This window comes from Pelobates fuscus, chromosome 1, assembly GCF_036172605.1.
Source record: "Pelobates fuscus isolate aPelFus1 chromosome 1, aPelFus1.pri, whole genome shotgun sequence".
NCBI classification, from domain to species: domain Eukaryota; kingdom Metazoa; phylum Chordata; class Amphibia; order Anura; family Pelobatidae; genus Pelobates; species Pelobates fuscus.
The window spans coordinates 262,677,768-262,699,005 of NC_086317.1; the positions used below are offsets into that span (position 1 = coordinate 262,677,768).

The 21,238-nt window shown below is 43.3% G+C and overlaps 1 protein-coding gene across 1 annotated transcript in view; it reads left to right on the top strand.

Annotated features, from left to right (window-relative positions):
- TEX14 (testis expressed 14, intercellular bridge forming factor) overlaps window positions 1-21,238 on the top strand; it is a 318,249-nt gene that overhangs the window by 121,174 nt on the left and 175,837 nt on the right. The window contains exons 14-15 of the mRNA XM_063425432.1: window positions 8,591-8,667; window positions 17,804-17,871. Coding sequence (XP_063281502.1) covers window positions 8,591-8,667; window positions 17,804-17,871 — 145 coding nt within the window. The remainder of the gene's footprint in view (window positions 1-8,590; window positions 8,668-17,803; window positions 17,872-21,238) is intronic.

The window sequence follows — 21,238 nt, forward strand, 5'->3', positions numbered from 1 at the left end:
AAAGAAGTGTTTCACTTGCATGGGGTACCTCAGGATATCGTATCTGACAGGGGCCCTCAACTTGTCTCTCGGTTTTGGAGGGGCTTTTGTGCTGAGATGGGGGTCTCCTTGTCGTTCACTTCCTCCTATCACCCGCAATCTAATGGTGCGGCCGAACGTGCTAATCAGTCTGTGGAATTGTATTTGCGCTGCTTCACTTATGCGCACCAAGACGACTGGTCCCGCCTCCTTCCGTGGGCTGAATTTGCCAGGAATATGGTGTCTCATTCGTCTACTGGCTTAAGTCCTTTTGAGGTTGCTCATGGGTTTCGGCCTTCTGTCCTTCCCGGTGCGTTCTCCGACAAGGGAATGCCCGCCTTGGACCAGCACCTCTCCTCTTTACGGAAGATGTGGGATCAGTTCCATGTTGCGCTGTCTCGTTCAGCAGCTGCTTAGAAGAAGTTTGCTGATCGCCGTCGGGTTGCGGCCCCTTCTTATGTTCCGGGTGATAGGGTATGGTTGTCCTCCAAGAACCTCCGTCTCAAGGTTCCCTCGATGAAATTTGCTCCCAGATTTCTTGGTCCCTACAAGGTGTTACGTAGGGTTAACCCCGTTTCCTACTCCCTTGACCTGCCTCCTTCCATTCGTATTCCGAACACGTTTCACGTCTCGCTTTTGAAGCCCTTGCTGTGTAACCGGTTCTCTCGTCCCCTCGAGCGGCCCGTTTCCCCTCGCGCTGTCTCTAGTGACGTGTACGAGGTGGCTGCCCTTCTCGACTCTCGTGTTTCTAGGGGTCGGCTGCAATATCTGGTGGATTGGAAGGGGTACGGCCCTGAGGAGTGGTCTTGGGTTTCGAGCTCTGATCTGCACGCTCCCTCTTTGGTCCGCTCCTTTCATGCCCAGTTTCCTTTGAAGCCTTCTGCTTCCCGCCCTCTAGGCGGTCTTCGAGGGGGGGTAATGTCGGGATCCCGCAGGCGGCTGCGAGGGGAGGCTGCACTCCGCTCGCAGTAGTCATCCTCCAGCCGTCCACGGTCCCCTCCTCCACGTGGGCTCAGCGAGCGGCATCCCTCCAGCCTCTGATGCCGCCCGCGTCTTCCTCCACGTCCCCCAGCGGCAGCATGCATGACGCTGCATGCTGGGAGACCGCCCAATATATGACACGCCGGGGTCAGTCACCTGACCCGGCGTTAAAGGCACAGTGCCTCAATCACAGTGGGAGGTTTAGATCTCCCACGTGTGATTGTTAATTCTGATTGGAAATTATCCAATCAGAATTAACCTTATGGTTTAAATACTTACCTTTCCTGTTCCTCCCTGCCCTGTTGTGGTCTTTGCTTGCTAGTATTGCTATTGGAACTTGTGTTTCTGGTTACGTACTCTCTGGCTTGTTAATCTGACTTTGTGACTTTCTCCTACCCTTTGACCTCGGCTTGTTTCTCGTTATTCTGTCTTCTGGTTCCCCTTACTCGGCTTGTCTCCTGAATATTCTCTGTGTGCTTAGCCCGGCCACTCTAAGGTCCGGTACTGCACCTTTTCTGTGTGTGTGTGTGTGTTAGCGTGTAGGGTTCCCCGAATCGTGACAATGGGCAGAGATAGGTTATGGACAACAAACACAGGTGCATTTTATTGATGGCATTTTGAATGCACAGAGATACCGTGATGAGATCCTGATGCCCATTGTTGTGCCATTCATCCACAACCATCAACTCATGTTGCAGCATGATAATGCACAACCCCATGTTGCAAGGATCTGTCTGATCCTAAATGGCAGAGGATTGAGCAGTGAGACTGCGGGGGCGTGAAATATACATCAAAATTGCTTTATTAAGCTAAAGTTGTTGGTGGCTACAGTGACTACAGTGTCCCTTTAAAATAAAACCAAGCATCAAATTTCTGTGAAGGGCTCAGTGAATCACTAATTACCAGCCATGAATAAATCCTGATAATAAAAAAAGATAGTAAACTAGGTCATACATTTTGCAATATATCCCTCTTCCCCTTTAATAAGCATGGACACTTTCAGGAGATTATATCGTTCCCGGATGTCGGAATTATATCCATGTGACGTCTGAACGCACGATGCGTTCCATTGAAGAAATACACCGGAAATGACGTACCGAAAACTCCGAACTGGAAGTAAAGCAAAAGTGGTATATTTAAAACTAAGAAAATACAGCAGAGGATCTTAACCAACTGAGGAAGCCCCATTATAGGGGCAAAACGCGTTTTGGACTTTTTTGAACTTTCTAGGACTATACTGTCCATAGACAGTACAAGGTTTTTGTTTTATATTAGATTTTATTTAATCAATAAAGCATCTTTTACAAGTAAACCATCAGGTTTCCAGAGGTATACAAAGCAGACCGGGAGCAATAGGAGTTGGACCTCCTTCAAGTGTCCTACCACGCTTTCCATCAGAGCCATATGAGGTTAATGGCTCTTCATTTGTGAGTGACACTCCAGATTGTATTATTTTAAAGTATTTGTACTGGCAATATTGCACTATTGTTTTGTTATATTTTATCTTTACAGATTCATACTATACCAGCTCCACCTTATTTATGTATATTTTGTAGTCCATACATTTACACCAGGGGTGTCCAAACTTTTTTCAAAGAGGGCCAGATTTGAGGAAGTGAACATGCGTGAGGGCCGACCATTTTGCCTGACATTCTTTGAACCTTGACAAGTACACCCTGTTCTAAATTATTATGCAAATTATATTTTTCTAATTTACCTAAATAATTGATGTAAATAACAGTCAGCATAATTCTCATGTTACTATTAAGAGTACAATTTAAATTGTATTGAACAAACCTCCTAATGATAACAGTAGTTTTTTTAAACATAAAAAACTTACAATGCATTGTTCCAAATTATTATGCACAGTAAGTTTCAAGAAACACTTTATAGGTTGTAAAGAACTGAAAATTGTCATTTGTTGTGTTTGCAGCATATTTACTGAAATCAAAAGCTATTTCAATCAAACTTATAACAACATTTGAACTTTTTAAACATTTTAACAGGTCACGTTACATTTTAAAATAGGACCCCTTATGTGATAGCAGCTTCACAAGTCTTGCATCCATTGAACTTGTGAGTTTTTGGACAGTTCCTGCTTAAATTTGTTTGCAAGATGTCAGAATAGCCTCCCAGAGCTGCTGTTTGGATGTAAACTGCCTCCCACCCTCATAGATCTTTTGCTGGAGGATACTCTAAAGGTTCTCAATAGGATTGAGGTCAGGGGAGGATGGAGGCCACACCATGACTTTCTCTCCTTTTATCCCCATAGCAGCCATTGATCCAGAGGTATTCTTTGCAGCATGAGATGGTGCATTGTCATGCATGAAGATGATTACGGAAAGCATAGTTCTTCCTTCTGTACCAGGGAAGAAAGTGGTCAGTCAGAAACTTCACATTCTTTGCAGAGGTCATCTTTACACCTTCGGGGACCCTAAAGGGGCTGACCAGCTCTCTTCCCATGATTCCGGCTCAAAACATGACTCCACCACCGCCTTGCTGACGTCGTAGCCTTATTGGAACAGGGTGGCCGTCCACCAACCATCCACTACTCCATCCTTCTGGACCATCCAGGGTTGCACGGCACTCATCAGTGAACATGACTGTTTGAAAATTAATCTTCATGTATTTTTCTGCCCAATGCAGCCGTTTCTGCTTGTGAGCATTGGTTAGTGGTGGCTGAATAGAAGGTTTATGCACAGTTGCAAGACTCTGGAGGACTCTACACCTTGATGTCCGTGGGACTCCAGAGGCACCAGCAGCTTCAAATATCTGTTTGCTGCTTTGTAATGGTATTTTAGCAGCTGCTCTCTTGATCCGATGCATGGATCTGGCAGAAATCTTCCCCAATGTGCCTTTATTTGCATGAACCCGTCTGTGCTCTGAATCAGCCACAAATCTCTTAATAGTGCGATGATCATGCTAAAGTTTTCGTGAAATATCTAATGTTTTCATACCTCGTCCAAGGAATTGAACTATTTCACTCTTTTCGGCAGCAGAAAGATCCTTTTTCTTTCCCATATTGCATGAAAATGGTGCTCTGCTTAATAATGTGGAACACCCTCCTTTAGTAGTTTTTCCTTAAATTGGGCTTACCTGGCAATCTAATTATCACAGGTGTCCGAGATTGTTTTCAGTGATCAAAAGAGCCCTGAGACACAATGCTATCCATGAGTTAAACTTAAACAGGGTGCAAATGCAAATTAACAATTTTTTTTGCAAAGTTTATAACAAACGGCATACCGTATATACTCGAGTATAAGTCGAGTTTTTCAGCACATTTTTTGTGCTGAAAAACCCCAACTCGACTTATACTCGAGTTAATGTCTGTATTATGGCAACTTACATTGCCATAATACAGACCAGGACCGCCGGGCTCATTACAAGCCCGGCGGTCCTGTTGGGGGCTGGCAGAGAGCAGTAACTTACCTTTCCTGCAGCTCTGTCAGCTCCCTTCTCTCACCTCCGGTCCGGCCAGCTCCTCTGTCAGTTCCCACTGTAAGTCTCGCGAGAGCCGCGAGAGACCGCGAGACTTACAGTGGGAGCTGACAGAGGAGCTGGCCGGACCGGAGGTGAGAGAAGGGAGCTGACAGGAGCTGCAGGAAAGGTAAGTTACTGCTCTCTGCCAGCCCCCTCCTAAACAGCCATTCCACTGGACCACCAGGGAATGAGAGCCCCCCTCCCTGGCCATGTATCAAGCAGGGAGGGGGGCCGAAAATAAAAAAATATTACAATAAAAAAATTACATTAAAATAAAATAAAAATTAAATAATAAAATAAAAAAATACTTAAATAATTTTTTTTAAAATAAATATTAAAATAAAAAAATTAAAATATTAAAATAACAAAATTGAAAATAATAAAAATGCCCTCCCACCACCCAGTTCACACACACAAACACTCAAACACACACTCATACAAACACTCACTCTGCATTATATATACACACACACACACACACACTCTGCATTATACACACACACACACACACACACTATGCATTATATACACACACACTCATACAAACACACACTGCATTATATACACACACACTCATACAAACACACACTCATACAAACAATCTGCATTATACACACACACACTCATATAAACACGCACACTCATACAAACCATCTGCATTATACACACACACTCATACAAACACACACACACACACACTCTGCATTATATATACACACACACACTCTGCATTATATACACACAGTGTACGTATATAATGCAAAGTGTGTGTTTGTATGAGTGTGTGAATATAATGCAGAGTGTGTGTTTGTATGAGTGTGTGTGTATAATGCAGATTGTTTATATGAGTGTGTGTGTTTGTATGAGTGTGTGTGTATATAATGCAGTGTGTGTGTTTGTATGAGTGTGTGTGTATATAATTATAAAAATCACAGAATTTCATAGCCCCAAGTTTTACCCTCGACTTATCCACGAGGCATAGCATATTTCACAATTGTTGGTCACAAAACTGCACTCGACTTATACATGAGATCGACTTATACACGAGTATATACGGTACTTTTCATTTCTTCTCTTTATTCTGTCCCTTCTCTCTTTATATTTTTTTTCATTCGAGCGGTTTTATTAATTTTTTTCAATATCAGGAATGTTAAAATACGTTATTCAGAACATGGTGTATGTAGTCTCATAAGGCGCAATTCAGACATGTTCACACACAGTAAGGAATGGTCAATGATAGGTGCTTACAGTTAAGTACAGTGGGACAAGATAATCGTAATACATAACTAACATTCTACATGGTATTCTCACAGATGAGGCATATGCCTGTGTCTAAGAGTGTGGTTATAATAAGAAAACAAATTAAATGTGTGCTTCTCCGGTTTCTGCAATAATATTAAGGGCAAGTAGCAATTACCATCATTCTTGAGCTAAGCCTAAATACGCCTAAGTATTAGTTATAAAGGCCCTATGTGTCCGGTTTAATAAAGTAATGTTAATGCTTATACAATCTGATGGTACAAGTTAATGCTTTAGTAGGCTAAGTTAGTAAGTGATAGCATATTTTGATTAACCTTCATAATAAAGCATATTTGCTGGAATCTTATGTTTGCATTTTCGATGTGAAAAAATAAAAAGTAAATCAAGTAAACTAAACTTAAATTAAAAATTAAAAATATATCACTGGCAGCCTCTGGGAGCGTATGCCAGTGGTGCATGAGTATCTAGGTGAGAGGTTGCTATGCAAGGGGAAAAAAAAGTAAGCCTCCCAGGGAGGCAGCTGCATATATCATAGGAAGTACTGATAATAATAACACACTATGGGCAGAGTTAGCAGTCTGGTTCCGGTTGCTGCATATGTTACTGAGGAAACATTTCATAAACCATCAGCTTAAGAAGTAGCCTAAATATCTGCATCTAAACAGCATAGTAAAGCATCATGTATTTCATATTGACCATTTATGCCATAATTGCTTAAGCTGTGAGAAGACTGTGTTCCCTCACAATTTATCTGATCAATGATGGCATAAATCAGGGTGGCATTCTAAATAAACATATTATTATAACTCCTGTTCCTGCATATATTTCTAAAAAACTAACAACATTAGTCAGCCTCAGAAAGCATAGCCTAAGGATGTTATGAAATGTATTGAAGTAAAAAATAAGTAAGGAAATAGAAAATAAATATCCAGACTCTCTGTGGAGTCAGTAAGGGGGTATAGAGATTACGTGTAGGCCCTCGCGTGAGTTTCGGAGTGAATTCATCTCCGGGCTCCCTTGGGTATGGTGCACGTATCTCCGGGCGTTCTATCACGCCAAAATAAAAACGGAAAGGGTTTATAAGTCAAAGGCTATAATCATGGCTATCATGTCCTTCCCTCCGTGCATGTCCTTCCCTCCTGTCCCATGTACAGCGGGGAGGTGGGGGGGGGCAGTGAGTGAGGTGCACCAAGGCAGGGGGCCCGCCACAGGTACCTCCGCGGGCGGCGGGGCCATCAGCCATCTGTCAGTAGTTCTCCAGGCCTTCTGCCGAGAGTTCCACAGCTCAGCGGACACTCGGATATTCACCGGCGCACCAGACCCCCCCTCCAAAGTCCACGCACCGGTCGTCTCCTGCACCCCCACTGTGCTCCAGAATCTCCATGCGGGTAAGATGAGGGCCGTCGATTGTCTCTCCCATCTCCAGCCGCTGAGGGTCGGTATTGGCCATCCTCACAGCCACCGGTCCGCCGGAGTCCTCCGCTTCCTGGTACCCCAGGGCCCCCAGCTCTGGGGACAAGTTCCTCCAGGCCCTCGACAAAGCCTAGAGGCGACGGCTGCACGATCTCAGCGTGGCACAGTCCCGGAGCACCGGCTTCTTGCCAGCCGATCTCACGGGTGCTGCGGCGGCAGCATGTCATGCTCCTCTGCCCACGCGCAGCACCCCCAGAGCCTCCTCCGTCCCTCAGGTGTCAGTGCAGCACGTAGGCTTCGCAGAGTGTTTGTTTCATGCTTAGTGAGGCAGGTAGGCTCATGGTATAGGGCCATCAATGTAAAAAAAAAAAAAAATTCAACTTGTTAAATTTGATAACAGCAAACAGTAGGCCGGGATCACCCCCACCGGCCTTAGGAGGGGGAGCGGGGCCGTGGCTCCTGCCGTCTCAAATTAGCTACTGCTTGTCATTCTTGTTATAATTCAGCAGTCTGGGTGTCTCTGATGGATCATACAGGCTCTTTCCACATTCCCCAGCCAGAACAGGGTCTGTCATTGTTAGTGCAGGATGTAGGCCCGAGGCTCCAGTAAAGCCTTTTCCCAGGTGAGATCAGTATCAGACGGGCATCAATCGAAAGCAGGCATACTCCTCTGCTTGTTTCTGTCATGTCATGTTACTTATTAGTAATTTGCTCGATTTTGAGTGTTTTTTCAGGTTTTAGGACAGGAGCTCCCAGAAATGGCGGCTGACCAGCTCCCAGGCCTGCCCCCCTTTCCCCTTCTCTCTTTAATTCTGCCTCTCTATATTCTGTCCCTTCTTTCTTTAATTCTGTCTCTCTTTATTCTGTCCTTTCATTCTCTGCCTCTTTATTCTCTGCTTCGTTATTTTCTGTCTCTTAATTCTCTGCTTCTTTAGTCTGTGCCTCCAGTGAGAAGGAACCAAATCCATCGACGTCCAAGAGATCCTGTGACGTCCAAGAGATCGCAAGAACACAGACTGAGGATGAGCAGTGACTGCACGTCCCTCTGCGTTCTCGCGATCTCTTGGCCCCTAGTGAATCCCTGTGCGCCGCTCAGGACCGCAGCGTTTAAAGAGCCAGGAATCCTGACCAGATTCCAAATAACCTGTGGGGCCGTATTAAGCCGGAACTCAGGCAGGATTTTGGACATGACTGATTTACACAATAATACATTCTAAAAATATTGGGTTCAATCTGCCTAGCACTAACAAATGTGTTATATACAGATTTTAATTAAGTTTCTTCTTAATAGTTTAACATTATTATATTTTAAATGCCCTTTTCAGAATTCACTGTAAAATTGTGTAAGAATTTTTAAATCAACAATGTAATACTTGTTTTTTTTTTTTTTCTGCCAGCTCCTGTATTGTAACAAATCAACTTTGATTTTTTTATCCAGGTACTAAAACAACCTTCAAAGACAAATCCTAATTTTAGTTTTAAAACGAATGACAAAGATTCTAAAAGATGTGACCGGTAAGGTATTGGCTATTTCCAAGTAAAATATAAAAAATACAATTATGTTCCGTATCACAGCTTATTAGTTGAACAGTATTTATAGACTGAAAGAGACACACATAACTACATAACTATCATATTCTTATGTGTGGATATAATGAACATAGTGGTAAATGTATTCATACTTACCGTAATTTTCTTTTCCTGGCTATTATTCATGGCAGCATATACACATGGGTTAGCTCCTCCCCTACAGCCGACAGGAAAGGAAAACCACCAAGGTTTTAAAAGGAGGCTCCATCCCTAAGGTCGTCAGTCAGTTTACAAGCTCTACAGTACATAAATAGAGACATTAATGGGTGGGAAGTATATGCTGCCAGGAAAAGACAATTACGGTAAGTATGAATACATTTTCCACTTTCCTGGCTAATCATTGCAGCATATACACATGGGGAATACCCAAGCGTACAAAGGGAGGGACAGAATAGCCAATCAAATAATCAGAATAATTCAACATAGATAGAAGAATGAACTGAGTTAAGTACTTGAGTACCAAATTGTACATCATAGACTGTTTTAACGAACAGTAGGAAATGCCAGACAAATGTGTCTAAAGAGGTTCAAATGCTAGCTTACAAAAAGTGTCAACAGAAACCATTGCCATGGCAACCCATGATGCTGCAACAGCATGAGAGGAGAGTGCCCTGATACCCTCCAGCACAGGTAGAGAACGGACGTGACGTCCAAATTGTGCCTCATTGATTGCTTCAATGTCCAATATGTAATGCAGGACAAACTAGTTCAAAGAGGTCCAAATGCCAACTTTACAAAGTTTCAGCAGAGACCATTGCCATGGAAGCCCACGAGATGCTGTAACAGCACTAGTGGAGAATGCCCCAAATCCTTTGGTCCAGGTAGAGAATGGCAGGATTTTAGGCAGGATCACTGATGCTACATGCAAGACAACCATATCCTGTTGAAATTCAGTGAATGGGGGTACACAGGATCAAGCCTAGAGTTCACCCATTTTCCTTGCTGGGGTACCAGCCACCAGCACTTTCTGTGCTACCACCATGGAAGCTCCTTCTAGAGGTTCGAATAATGGTTCAGTCAGGGCCCGTGAGACCAGTGGTACATCACATATTGGCTTCACCACACTCAGTGGAGGCATGATTTAAATCAATGCCTATATGAAACAAAGTGCAGCTTAGTGCACACATTCACCTTGCTGAGGTACCAGTCACCAGCAACAGCTACGTCTGGGCTAACATCATGGAAGCTCCTGCTAGAAGTTCAGTCAGAGTCTGTGAGACCAGTGGTACGTCACATATTGGTTTCAACACCCTCAGCGGAGGCTTGAGTTCAATTGTTACTTACATGAAGCAAAGCACCAGGGGCATCAATGCTCAATCGGTACCCTTCAGTACAGGTAGAGAATGACATAGATAAGCATTCACCATAGGCAGGATCTTCAGGTGCCAAATGCAAGACGACCATATCTGTTGAAAAGTAGTGAAAGGGGGTTCACAGGATCAAGCCTGGAGTTCACCCATTTTCCTTGCTGGGGTACCAGCCACCTGCACTTTCTGTGCTACCACCATGGAAGCTCCTTCTAGAGGTTTGAATAATGGTTCAGTCAGGGCCCGTGAGACCACGACAGAGTCGACACGGTCTTCCACTGTCACCCTTTGCATTGCCTTTTTAGGAAAGTCGAAAACAGGAAAATATGTACAGCAGACTAAAATTCTAAATTTGAGTCAGTGTATCCTGAACCTGAGCATTCTGGTCCTAGCATGTAAAAAATACTTCTGGACCTGGTAGTTCCATGAAATGGCCATCAGATCTATGTAGGGTATCAGACAATCTGCGTCAACCCAGAGGATACGTCAGGACATGGTTGCCAATCCACCTTGTCCACAGTTATTCGGCTCCAGCAAACAGCCATTATATTCTGAGCCACTGGTTGTTCTTCTGTGCCCTGATCATTATGGGCTGGGATTCCATCAATACATATCTGTGAGACCCATCTTGGTAGATATAGGATAAAGTTGCATTGATATTTGAGCAAATTTGGACCCACTCGTTCTTCAGCAGACCTCTGAAGTGAAGAAGAGCCTTGACAATGACTCTTAATTCCATACAAATGAATGGAAATATTGTGCAACATGGTCCAAACACTGTGCAACCAATCTTATAAAAACTGGAATTCAAGCTAATAATTGACCAATGAGGTTCTGTTCACTGGAAACTCAGAGATCTAATCCCTCTTTCAGCTGCCAGGGTAAGGTGTAACTCCACTGATGGGGACATAGTAAGTGACTGGCTCCAATAATCTTTCTCTTGTTAGACCAAGATAGGAAGGATCTGTAAGGAATCCAGAGAAGGCATTGGGCCCATCTTACAAGTCTGCTGGTGGAAGCCAGGATTCCTAGTAGTTGCATCTATTGTCTTGCTGTTACCAAGCAGAAGTGAAGAAACTGGGAGAGAAAACCTTTACAATCTGTGGAACTGTTCCCGAGATAGGGAAAAGCAGAGCATAGAATTTTCCACTCGGGAATGTCAACCACTGAGCTGGTCTGAAACTGCTTTTCTTGATATTCATCAAGCAGCCAAACTTTAGGAGTTATGAAAGAACTATATACCTCTGTGTGCCTGCCTTCTGAGGGTCTAAGGCTATCAGAAGTAGATCCTCCAGATAATGGAACCAGGTGGAGTTCTGGACTTTCAATAACACTATAAGCACATATAAAGATTCTTGGGGCCGCATTGAGGCCAAATGGTAGAGCACTAACATGGAAGTTCTCTTCTGAGCTAATGCCGAAGATCTCTGCAGATTGGACTGAAAGTAAGCATCCTTGAGATATATAGAGGTAAGGAAATTATCCTTCCAGATTGCTTGAGATATGGATCTGATTGACTCCATCCCGAAGACTCTGACATTCAGCCTCTTGTTGGCCCTCTTAGGTCCAGTGTAGGCTTTCATGTGTTTTTCCTCTTAGCACCAGAAGAGAGGCGAAACCTGTCCCTGGAACTGCTCTTGTTCTGAGACCTAAAAAAAAAATCACCTCTTCATCCAGAAGGCTTCTTCCTTCAGTGCTTTACCTTTTGATTCATTGGTCTTAATACTCCTGTTGGTATGGAGACTTCTGTGCCCGTTAAGAAAAAACTCCAGTCTATATCAATCTGGACCATGGATACCACTCAAGCCTCCAGAGTATGACGAGCCCAGGTATGTGTGATCAGAAAAATGAGGCTCCTAGTACTGGAGGAGATATGTTCATTGCTGAAGAGCAACATTATTGTGTTATAGCTTCATTAGAACCTTGAAAGGCAGGTTTACCAACTGCCATGAGTCACCTCTGGAGTATTCCCTGCAGGGCCAGTAGCTCAATGTATCTCAGACATACTGGTCACTGGAGGTTCTCCGGTCAGACTATGAGGAGCTGGGATCCTTGGAACTTCCATCCTAAGGTACCAATATCTTGCAGCCCTCATTCGCCTTTTCAATGGAATTATCCAAAGTTTTCCCAAACAGCACCACCCCTTCAAATAGAATGGTGTAGAGGGCAGACTTGGAGGATGAGTCATCATCCCAGAAACAGAACCAAAATGCTTTCTTAGCTGCTATAGATAAAGCCATTTGATCCAGAGAATATCCTAGTTACATCCAGGGAAGTTTCTGTGAAGAAGTCAGTTGTAACCTGAAGACTTCAGACTGCCTCTTCAAACTTGGCTTTTAATATCTCTCTCCATAGTAGCCTTTAGATCTTTAATCACATATTTCATGTTTGTAGAAACAGCAGCGGAAATCACAGCTGGCTGGCCTCCTGCAATGGTAGGCGTAAAATTTTGGACAGGTCTGCGTCCACCTATGATCCATAAGTGTGCAACTTAGGTGGTGTAGTTCTGGGGTTGGAAATAACTTCCTTCACAGGGTAAAGCCTGGCCTCTTTTCTTACCCCTAAGGCCTCTGGAACTTACTTTGTAAGCCCTGCCCGCATGTCATGTGGCTGCACAGTGATAGGTCATGCTGAAGCGACAACCTTCTGGAGGAAGTCAGTGCATAACCAATTCCTTCCATTGTTTTCTCCTCATAACCAGATCCTGGTGAAGAATCATGCACCTGACAAATAATAACTAAATATTACCTGTGGTAAAGTATTAAGAAAAAATGTGCACTGTTAAATTCTATAAGAAACCAGCGAAACAGCTTTAAAACAGACTGAAGACAGCACTTATCCATGTCTGGAGACCCTGCAAATACTTACCAAATAAGTGTGGTATGCTTACTGTAATTTTCCCTTTATTATAGGCACTTTCTGGCAATTGCCCTTATCCAAGATGGCTGCCACAACTTGTATTCCCACAATGCAAGTCATCTGTTATGCCCAATAAGGCACAAACTGCACACACGTGGGCCTATTCCAAGTGTGTTTGCTGTTTAGAGACCAGGGAGAGGACTCTGTCTGAAGCCTACATGGCCCCTAAACACCCAGGGAACCGGGAATAAATCACGGGGACCGAGGGGCAGCAAAATAGATTAAAAAAAAGTGCCTGCAAGGAAGTTTAAAAGGCAACCACGTGCAAAAAGTCGAAGTTTAAAGGCACCACAGTCTAAAGGCCTCAATGCAGGGGCGTACCTAGAGCATTTGGCACCCGGGGCGGACCCTGAGTGTGCACCCCCCCCCCCATAATAAAAATTTAAGAAAACACCCACAATTTTTTGCTTTCCTATGGACTGTTTGAATGTGCGCGCAGCTCTTGCCGCGCATGTGCATTCGGCTCCACTCGGGAGCTGACGTCGGCGGGGGAGAAGAGGTCACCCCTTAAAACCCATTCAGCCACTTACCTTTCTCCAACGTCGGGCTCCCTCGGCGCTGGTGACCTCTCCTCCCCCTGCCGACGTTAGATCCGAATGCGCATGCGCGGCAAGAGCCGCATGTGCATTCAAACTGCCCATAGGAAAGCATTACTCAATGCTTTCCTATGGACGTCCAGCGTCTTCTCACGGTGAGTTTTACAGTGAGAATTGCGGAAGCGCCTCTAGCGGCTGTCAGTGAGACAGCCACTAGAGGCTGGATTAACCCTCAGTGAAACATATGTTTTCAGCTGCAGGGTTAAAACTAGAGGGACCTGGCACCCATACCACTTTATTGAGCGGATCCTTAGAAATAGCATAGGAAAGGGATTTGAGTTCAAAAGATGTAGCGGCTAGGGCAGAGGTTTTGTAGAAGGGGGCCAGGGCAGGGATTTTGTATAAATGCGCCATTTTTGTAGAAGGGGGAAGACCAGTGCTTTTGTAGAAAGGGGCTGGTGAGAAACTTCTAGAAAACTCCTCCCCTGCCCCTTTCTACAAAGCCCCTGGTCTCGCCCCTTCTAGAAAACCCCTGCACACTGATCACATAAATTTCATACACTCGCTACACATAAAAACCCTGCACCCCGATCACATAAATTTCATACACTCCCTACACATAAAAAAACCTGCACATCCCCCTTAATTAAAAAAAAACCCTGCACACCCCCTTAATAAAAAACAAAAACCCTGCACACCCCCTTAATAAAAAACAAAAATCTGCAGTGCACATCCTCCCTTAATAAATAAAATACTGCAACCCCCTTAATAAAAAAAAAACCTGCACCCCCCTTTAATTAAACATAACCCCTCTAAATAAACTTCCCCCGTGCTGCACCCCCTTTAATTAATCCACCCCCTCTTTAATTAATCCACCCCCTCTTTAATTTATCCACAACCCCTCTTTAATGAATCCACAACCCCTCTTTAATTAATCCACAACCCCTCTAATTAATCCACCCCCTCTAATTAATCCACCTCCCTCTAATTAATCCACCCCCTCTAATTAATCCACCCTCCCTCTAATTAATCCCCCATAATTAATCCACCCCCTCTAATTAATCCACCCCCCTCTAATTAACCCAACCCCTCTAATTAACCCAACCCCTCTAATTAACCCAACCCCTCTAATTAACCCAACCCCTCTAATTAATCCACCCCCTCTAATTAATCCACCCTCCCTTTAATTAATCCACCCCCTCTCTAATTAATCCACCCCCTCTAATTAATCCACCCCCTCTAATTAATCCACCCCCTCTAATTAATCCACCCCCCTCTAATACACCCCCTCTAATTAATCCACCCCCTCTAATTAATCCACCCCCTCTAATTAATCCACCCCCCTCTAATTAATCCACCCTCTCTAATTAATCCACCCCCGCTAATTAATATACCCCCTCTAATTAATACACCTCCCTCTAATTAATACACCTCCCTCTAATTAATACACCTCCCTCTAATTAATACACCCCCTCTAATTAATACACCCCCTCTAATTAATACACCCCCCTCTAATTAATCCACCCCCTCTAATTAATCCACCCCCTCTAATTAATACACCCCCCTCTAATTAATACACCCCTCTAATTAATAAACCCCCCTCTAATTAATAAACCCCCCTCTAATTAATACACCCCCCTCTAATTAATACACCCCCTCTAATTAATACACCCTTCTCTAATTAATAAACCCCCCTCTAATTAATACACCCCCCTCTAATTAATACACCCCCCTCTAATTAATACACCCCCCCTTTAATTAATACACCCCCTCTAATTAATACACCCCCCCTTTAATTAATACACCCCCCTCTAATTAATACACCCCCTCTAATTAATAAACCCCCCTCTACATAATACACCCCCCCCCCTTTAATTAATCCACCCCCCTCTAATTAATCCACCCCCCCTCTAATTAATACACCCCCTCTAATTAATCCACCCCCCCTCTAATTAATACACCCCCCCCCTTTAATGAATTCAGCCCCAGACATAAAATAACTACTTTATACTTACATTTTGATGATGCTTTGCTTGCCCGCCGAGTCCGACCACTAGGTGCCTCACCGCCCGGAAATGGATCCTTCCGCTGAAGATCCGTGAAGGCGGACTGACGGCGTTGCGCACGTCGTCATCACGTTGCGCGACGCCGCGGCCCGCAACGCTCCTCCCCCTCCTCCTCATAAAGAAGGAAGTCCCGCCGGTGTTTGGCCGCAAAGGTGCTGCGGCTGTGCGCAGCGTAAAGATGGGGGGTGACACATGACACTGGAAGTCATGGCACCCCCCTAGTCAGTGGCACCCGGGGCGGGCCGCCCCCCCCGCCCCCCCCTTAGTACGCCACTGCCTCAATGTATAAAAGGTAACACAGTTTCCAAAATGTATCACAGTTTTTAAAATATATGTCTTCAAATGCACTGCAGTTTTCCAAATGTACTGCAGTTTCCAATGACTTGCGGTATTACATGCAACAGTATTAAATGCAAATTTCAATTAAACAGTTTAAAATGCCACACAGCTTAAATGCAACACAGCTTAAATGCTTCCTAGCAAAAGCACAACCGCATAATGTACCACAATCTTAAAAATAAGGTACAGCTGTATAATGCACTAGTTTAACCCCTTAAGGACCAAACTTCTGGAATAAAAGGGAATCATGACATGTCACACATAAAGTAATGAAGATAAAAAAAAAAAATACATGTCCGTAAGTAGAGATGTCCCGAACTGTTCGCCGGCGAACATAGCTTGTTCGCGGTCGCCGCGGCGGGCGAACATATGCGATGTTCGGTCCGCCCCCTATTCGTCTGTGAGGGAGGGTCTGCTGCTGATTGGCTGGAATGTGTCTGCTGACTGTGAGGTACAGTGTCAAAGTTTACTCAATGATGACGAATAGGGGGCGGACCGAACATTTTCCTGTCCTATCGGCTGTAGGGGAGGAGCTAACCCATGTGTATATGCTGCCATGATTAGCCAGGAAAATTTTATTCTATGTGGATAAAGAAAAGAGAGTTGGGAGGTTAGATTAAACCGTAAAGCAAGATTTACATATATTTATAATCAGTAGATAAAGCAAGATTTACATATATTTATAATCAGTAGATAACATTTGAGTTGTAAGGACCAGATTCAACAAGCTTGCCCAGAGCAAGAGAATTTGCCAGCAAGCTGTGATGTTAACCACACTGCATAATACTACTCTCAACAGGATGTATGCATTCAATTGTATTGAAGCTTTTTTTACTTTCAATATCTGTGTATATTCACTTGCCCTGAGGGTTCATACCCTCACACTAAAAAGGGTAACTCACATCAACCTCTGCTGCCACTTACAGTTCTGAAAATTAATTTCATCATCATGAGCATGAGAAATTTACTACCTGTACTTACTTATGTATCCATCATGTGTCAGCCTTCCTGCTGATATACAGCATTTAAAAACACAATCTGAACAATCCTGTTTTCCATTGCTGTTGTGCCATTCTGAATTTATGCTGAAAATCATGTTCTACTGTTTATCTTCCATCTTAGGTGTTACTTTACTAGTGTGTGATGCTAATTTGAAGAGAAGGTGTGTGGCTTTAAAAGAGAAACATTATTTGGATGCCCCAGACCACTATGGGACCCAGCACTACTTAACTTGTTTGAGTTCCATAGTGAGATAATGGAACCAGAAGCTTTTTTTTTTTTATTATTTAAATTGTGTTTATTTTGTTGCTTGTGGATTTGATGAATGATTTCTGCCATTTTTTTTTCTCCACTAATTGCAACTTCAAAATTCATGTCAGAAAAAACACATGCAAGTTGCAATGTAAATATTGGGCTTTTTAGGGATTCTGGGCATAACTAATTTTTCTTGCGTCTTGTGAATTGGCAATTAGTTCATTCAATGCACAGATGATAAATGTAGATAATTTGATTTCCAAAATTCTATGATTCATTCATGATAACACGGTGTTAACATGATTATGAAAGGGGATTTTCTTTGTATTTCTTCTTTTGTGAGCAAATGTTATAATTGTTATAATTGGAAAATGACTAACTTTGGTCTTGATTTAATAAGCTTTTTCTAGTGATAAAGTTAGAAAAGCTTTCCAAATGTTTTATTTCAGAAGTCTCCATTAAAGTCTATAGGGATTTTTGTAAAAACATCATTTGGAAATAGTTTCTAACAGTTTTTAATCATTTAGATTTATTAAATCATGGACTTTGATGGATCTGTTGGTATCAGTACACAGTTAAAAAATTGGTGAATGGCTTCTATTGTTATAATCACTGAGAATGAAATGCTATTTTTATTTAGATCATGTGCAAAGGGAATATGTGGTCATCACGAGCATCACGAAGGAGAAATTTCACCAGTTTGGGCCTGTAAGTGTTTTATTATAAGTTTCTTTCTATAATGAATAAATTTATATATAGTGGACTTAGGGTACTCCAGGCACCATGAGAACTTCAGGGATTTGAAGTGGTCATGGTGTCTAGAGTCTGTATGTAAAATGTTTTGTTTGGAAATGCTGTATACACAACATTTAACCCTCTGCTCCATGGAGCTGTAACTCCACCTCTGGTAACATTATTGTGGTGTCATCAGCCAGCCCAAAACTTCCAGCCGGGTAATGTCAGTTATGTGAAAATGTCATTGCATAAAATTTTATTCATTGGCAGAGATCAGTCAGCTGACGCTCTGAGCCAATGAATGAGTGGCGCGATCAACATCTAACATCTTGAGCTATGCAGAAGCTGGATCTTGTAAATATTGGAAATCTGGCGCCCAGCAGCACCAGGTAGGAAGTCAAACTGTTGGGAAAAAAAAAGTTTGCCCCATTACCCTGGAATGTCACCTTCCTTGATAATTACTACAGCGAGTAGCCCTTTAAATGGTAGACATTAATATTTGTTTTATTCTGAAATATAGTATTATTTTTGTATTCAAGGATTGCTTTTATTAACATAAATTTGCAGTTAGAAATGTTTCCACTTTGCAGTATACAGTGGTGTATAATAATCTTGCAATATGACCATTATTGAGGTTGGTCGCAGGTACATGTGTATGGTTACAAAACTTTAAAGATGACAGTGCTACATTTGTGTCATGTGCAAACGAGTCAATAAAAGTAAGATAGTAAAATCACATCAATTTGCATACATTAGCGGTTGGGAGTGTGAACCTTATACACGTCAATTTGCATATAGTTGCATGTAGAAATGCGACCCTACTGCAGTTTATAATGGTGTGCCATATTATTGGAGTATAACAACGCAATGAGGTTGGTCTCTGGTGCAAGAGTGTGGCCACAAAACATTAGAAGAATTAAACTTTTTCCCTCTTTTTTAACATAGCGGGACCTCATTTACGTTATGTGCAAACTAGACAAGAAAAGTAAAAAATGAAGAACCTAAAAAGGTGTAATTCTAAGAACCCAATCAATATACTAGATGACAGTTGTGAACATTGAGCCTAAATATGTAAGAAGAAGGGTATAGAGCATGGGTAGCTCTTGTGGTGGTTTACATCTGTGAACCAGTGGTTGCTGGTAGTTTACCGTGTGACAGAAGTGGTAACATTATCTTGGCTTTGTAATCTACCCTATTCTACTGCTGGAGTTGTGAATCTACAGCTTAGACAATGAAAGGAATGTGGTGTGTATATCTCCCACAACGGATCGGAACAGGTAGAGTGTGATAAGGTACAAAGGAGGGAAAAGGGAAAAAAGGGGGTTTCCCCGAGAATAAGGGGGGGCCTGTGTGATAGGGCCCATCGTGAAGGTCCCTAGCAGAGTCTTGTCATGGACTCCAGGGACCTTGGTCCAAGCACATACAGCCAGGTTATATATAAAAAGGGGGCGGTGTTGGTTACTGGATGATAGCTGACTGCCATAGGTAAAGGCTATCTCTGCATGCAAATGTATAGTTTTGCCCCTGTTCTCAGAGGAGATTAAGGAGTAGTGTAAGGCTGTAGGGGGCGCCGGGGGCGCCAACATCATTAATGTCACTCGACTCCAGGGTAAAGCCCCCCACCATGAGCTTCTCAGTATAGTGGGCACTCGAGGGTCCCCCCAATCTATGAGACCCCCTTTTCCTAGAGTCCACCAGCTGGGCGGTCTCTGCACCTCCACTGTCCCGGCAGAATCTCGGTAGGTCCGATAGGGCACCTCTATCAGCCCCCTCTGTCGCCGGCCACTCCTCCAAAGCATGGGCCATACGGCCACCGGTCCACCACAGACCCCCACAGTCCAGCACGGCCGGGCTCACAGCAGCGGGGAGCAACACCCTCCAGGTCTCTGGATCACCTAGAGTTAGGGGTCGCTGCCGTCCAACCCGAGACAGCCTGTTTCTTGTGTTGCCATAACTTGTCGGCCGTCCCTCTGAGGCGCATGAGCGGTGCATGGGCAGACTCCTGGGTAAGTATGTTGAGAGTTGTGTCGTCTGTTCCCTGGCAGGACAAGAAGGGAGCTTCCGCAGTGTGAACGCTGCCTCCCATGCAGTGACTTGGTACATAGGGTCAAATCTGTATCCTGAGTCCAGCAAGTGAAGGCTGGGAACCATTAAAGGGACACTATAGTCACCTGAACAACTTTAGCTTAATGAAGCAGTTTTGGTGTATAGAACATGCCCCTGCAGCCTCACTGCTCAATCCTCTGCCATTTAGGAGTTAAATCCCTTTGTTTATGAACCCTAGTCACACCTCCCTGCATGTGACTTGCACAGCCTTCCATAAACACTTCCTGTAAAGAGAGCCCTATTTAGGCTTTCTTTATTGCAAGTTCCGATTAATTAAGATTTTCTTATCCCCTGCTATGTTAATAGCTTGCTAGACCCTGGAAGAGCCTCCTGTATGTGATTAAAGTTCAATTTAGAGATTGAGATACAATTATTTAAGGTAAATTACATCTGTTTGAAAGTGAAACACGTTTTTTTTTTTTTTTTCATGTAGGCTGTCAATCATAGCCAGGGGAGGTGTGGCTAGGGCTGCATCAACAGAAACAAAGTGGTTTAACTCCTAAATGACAGTGAAATTGCAGGGGAATGATCTATACACTAAAACTGTTTTATTTAGCTAAAGTAATTTAGGTGACTATAGTGTTCCTTTAACTCGTAAGTGGAAACTTGTAATTTAAAACCGGGAAACAAGTAACGGCAGCGGAGCTGCAGCGTGACCTCTCCGGTCGCCTTTGCAAATTGAGGAAGGCAGTTACCTCCACATCATGGTGATTCACGGGACACGGGCAGAGTGTTTGCGACTTCAGCATTAGGCTGCAGGCTAATGCCATCCAGTAGGCCCGAGGTTTCAGAATCCTCATATTTGTGGGATTTCAGTCCCAAACTGGTCTCTTTTTATATATATATATATATATATATATATATATATATATATATATATATATATATATATTTTTTTTTTAAGTTTCTTTATTAGCAGTTAGTTTAGTAATACAACGGTGCCTGCATTGCCACATCAGCTTCATCAGGCTCAATGCGAGGTACAGATGTCAATACACTGGTGTGATGTGTTGGAGTCATTATAATACATAAAACATGGATATCCCATTTCAATACATTCACTGTGATATAGCGGCAACGTGTAAAATGTATCTTCATATCGGTCCTGTGTTCACAATTACAATAAGATCATAGTAGAACTATAATAGAGCATAACAAAATCGAGCTGAACAGCGAGTCTCGAGAGCAATAGCCTATATTGGTCGTGGGTGGCCTAGTAGGGGCCCTCTCGGCA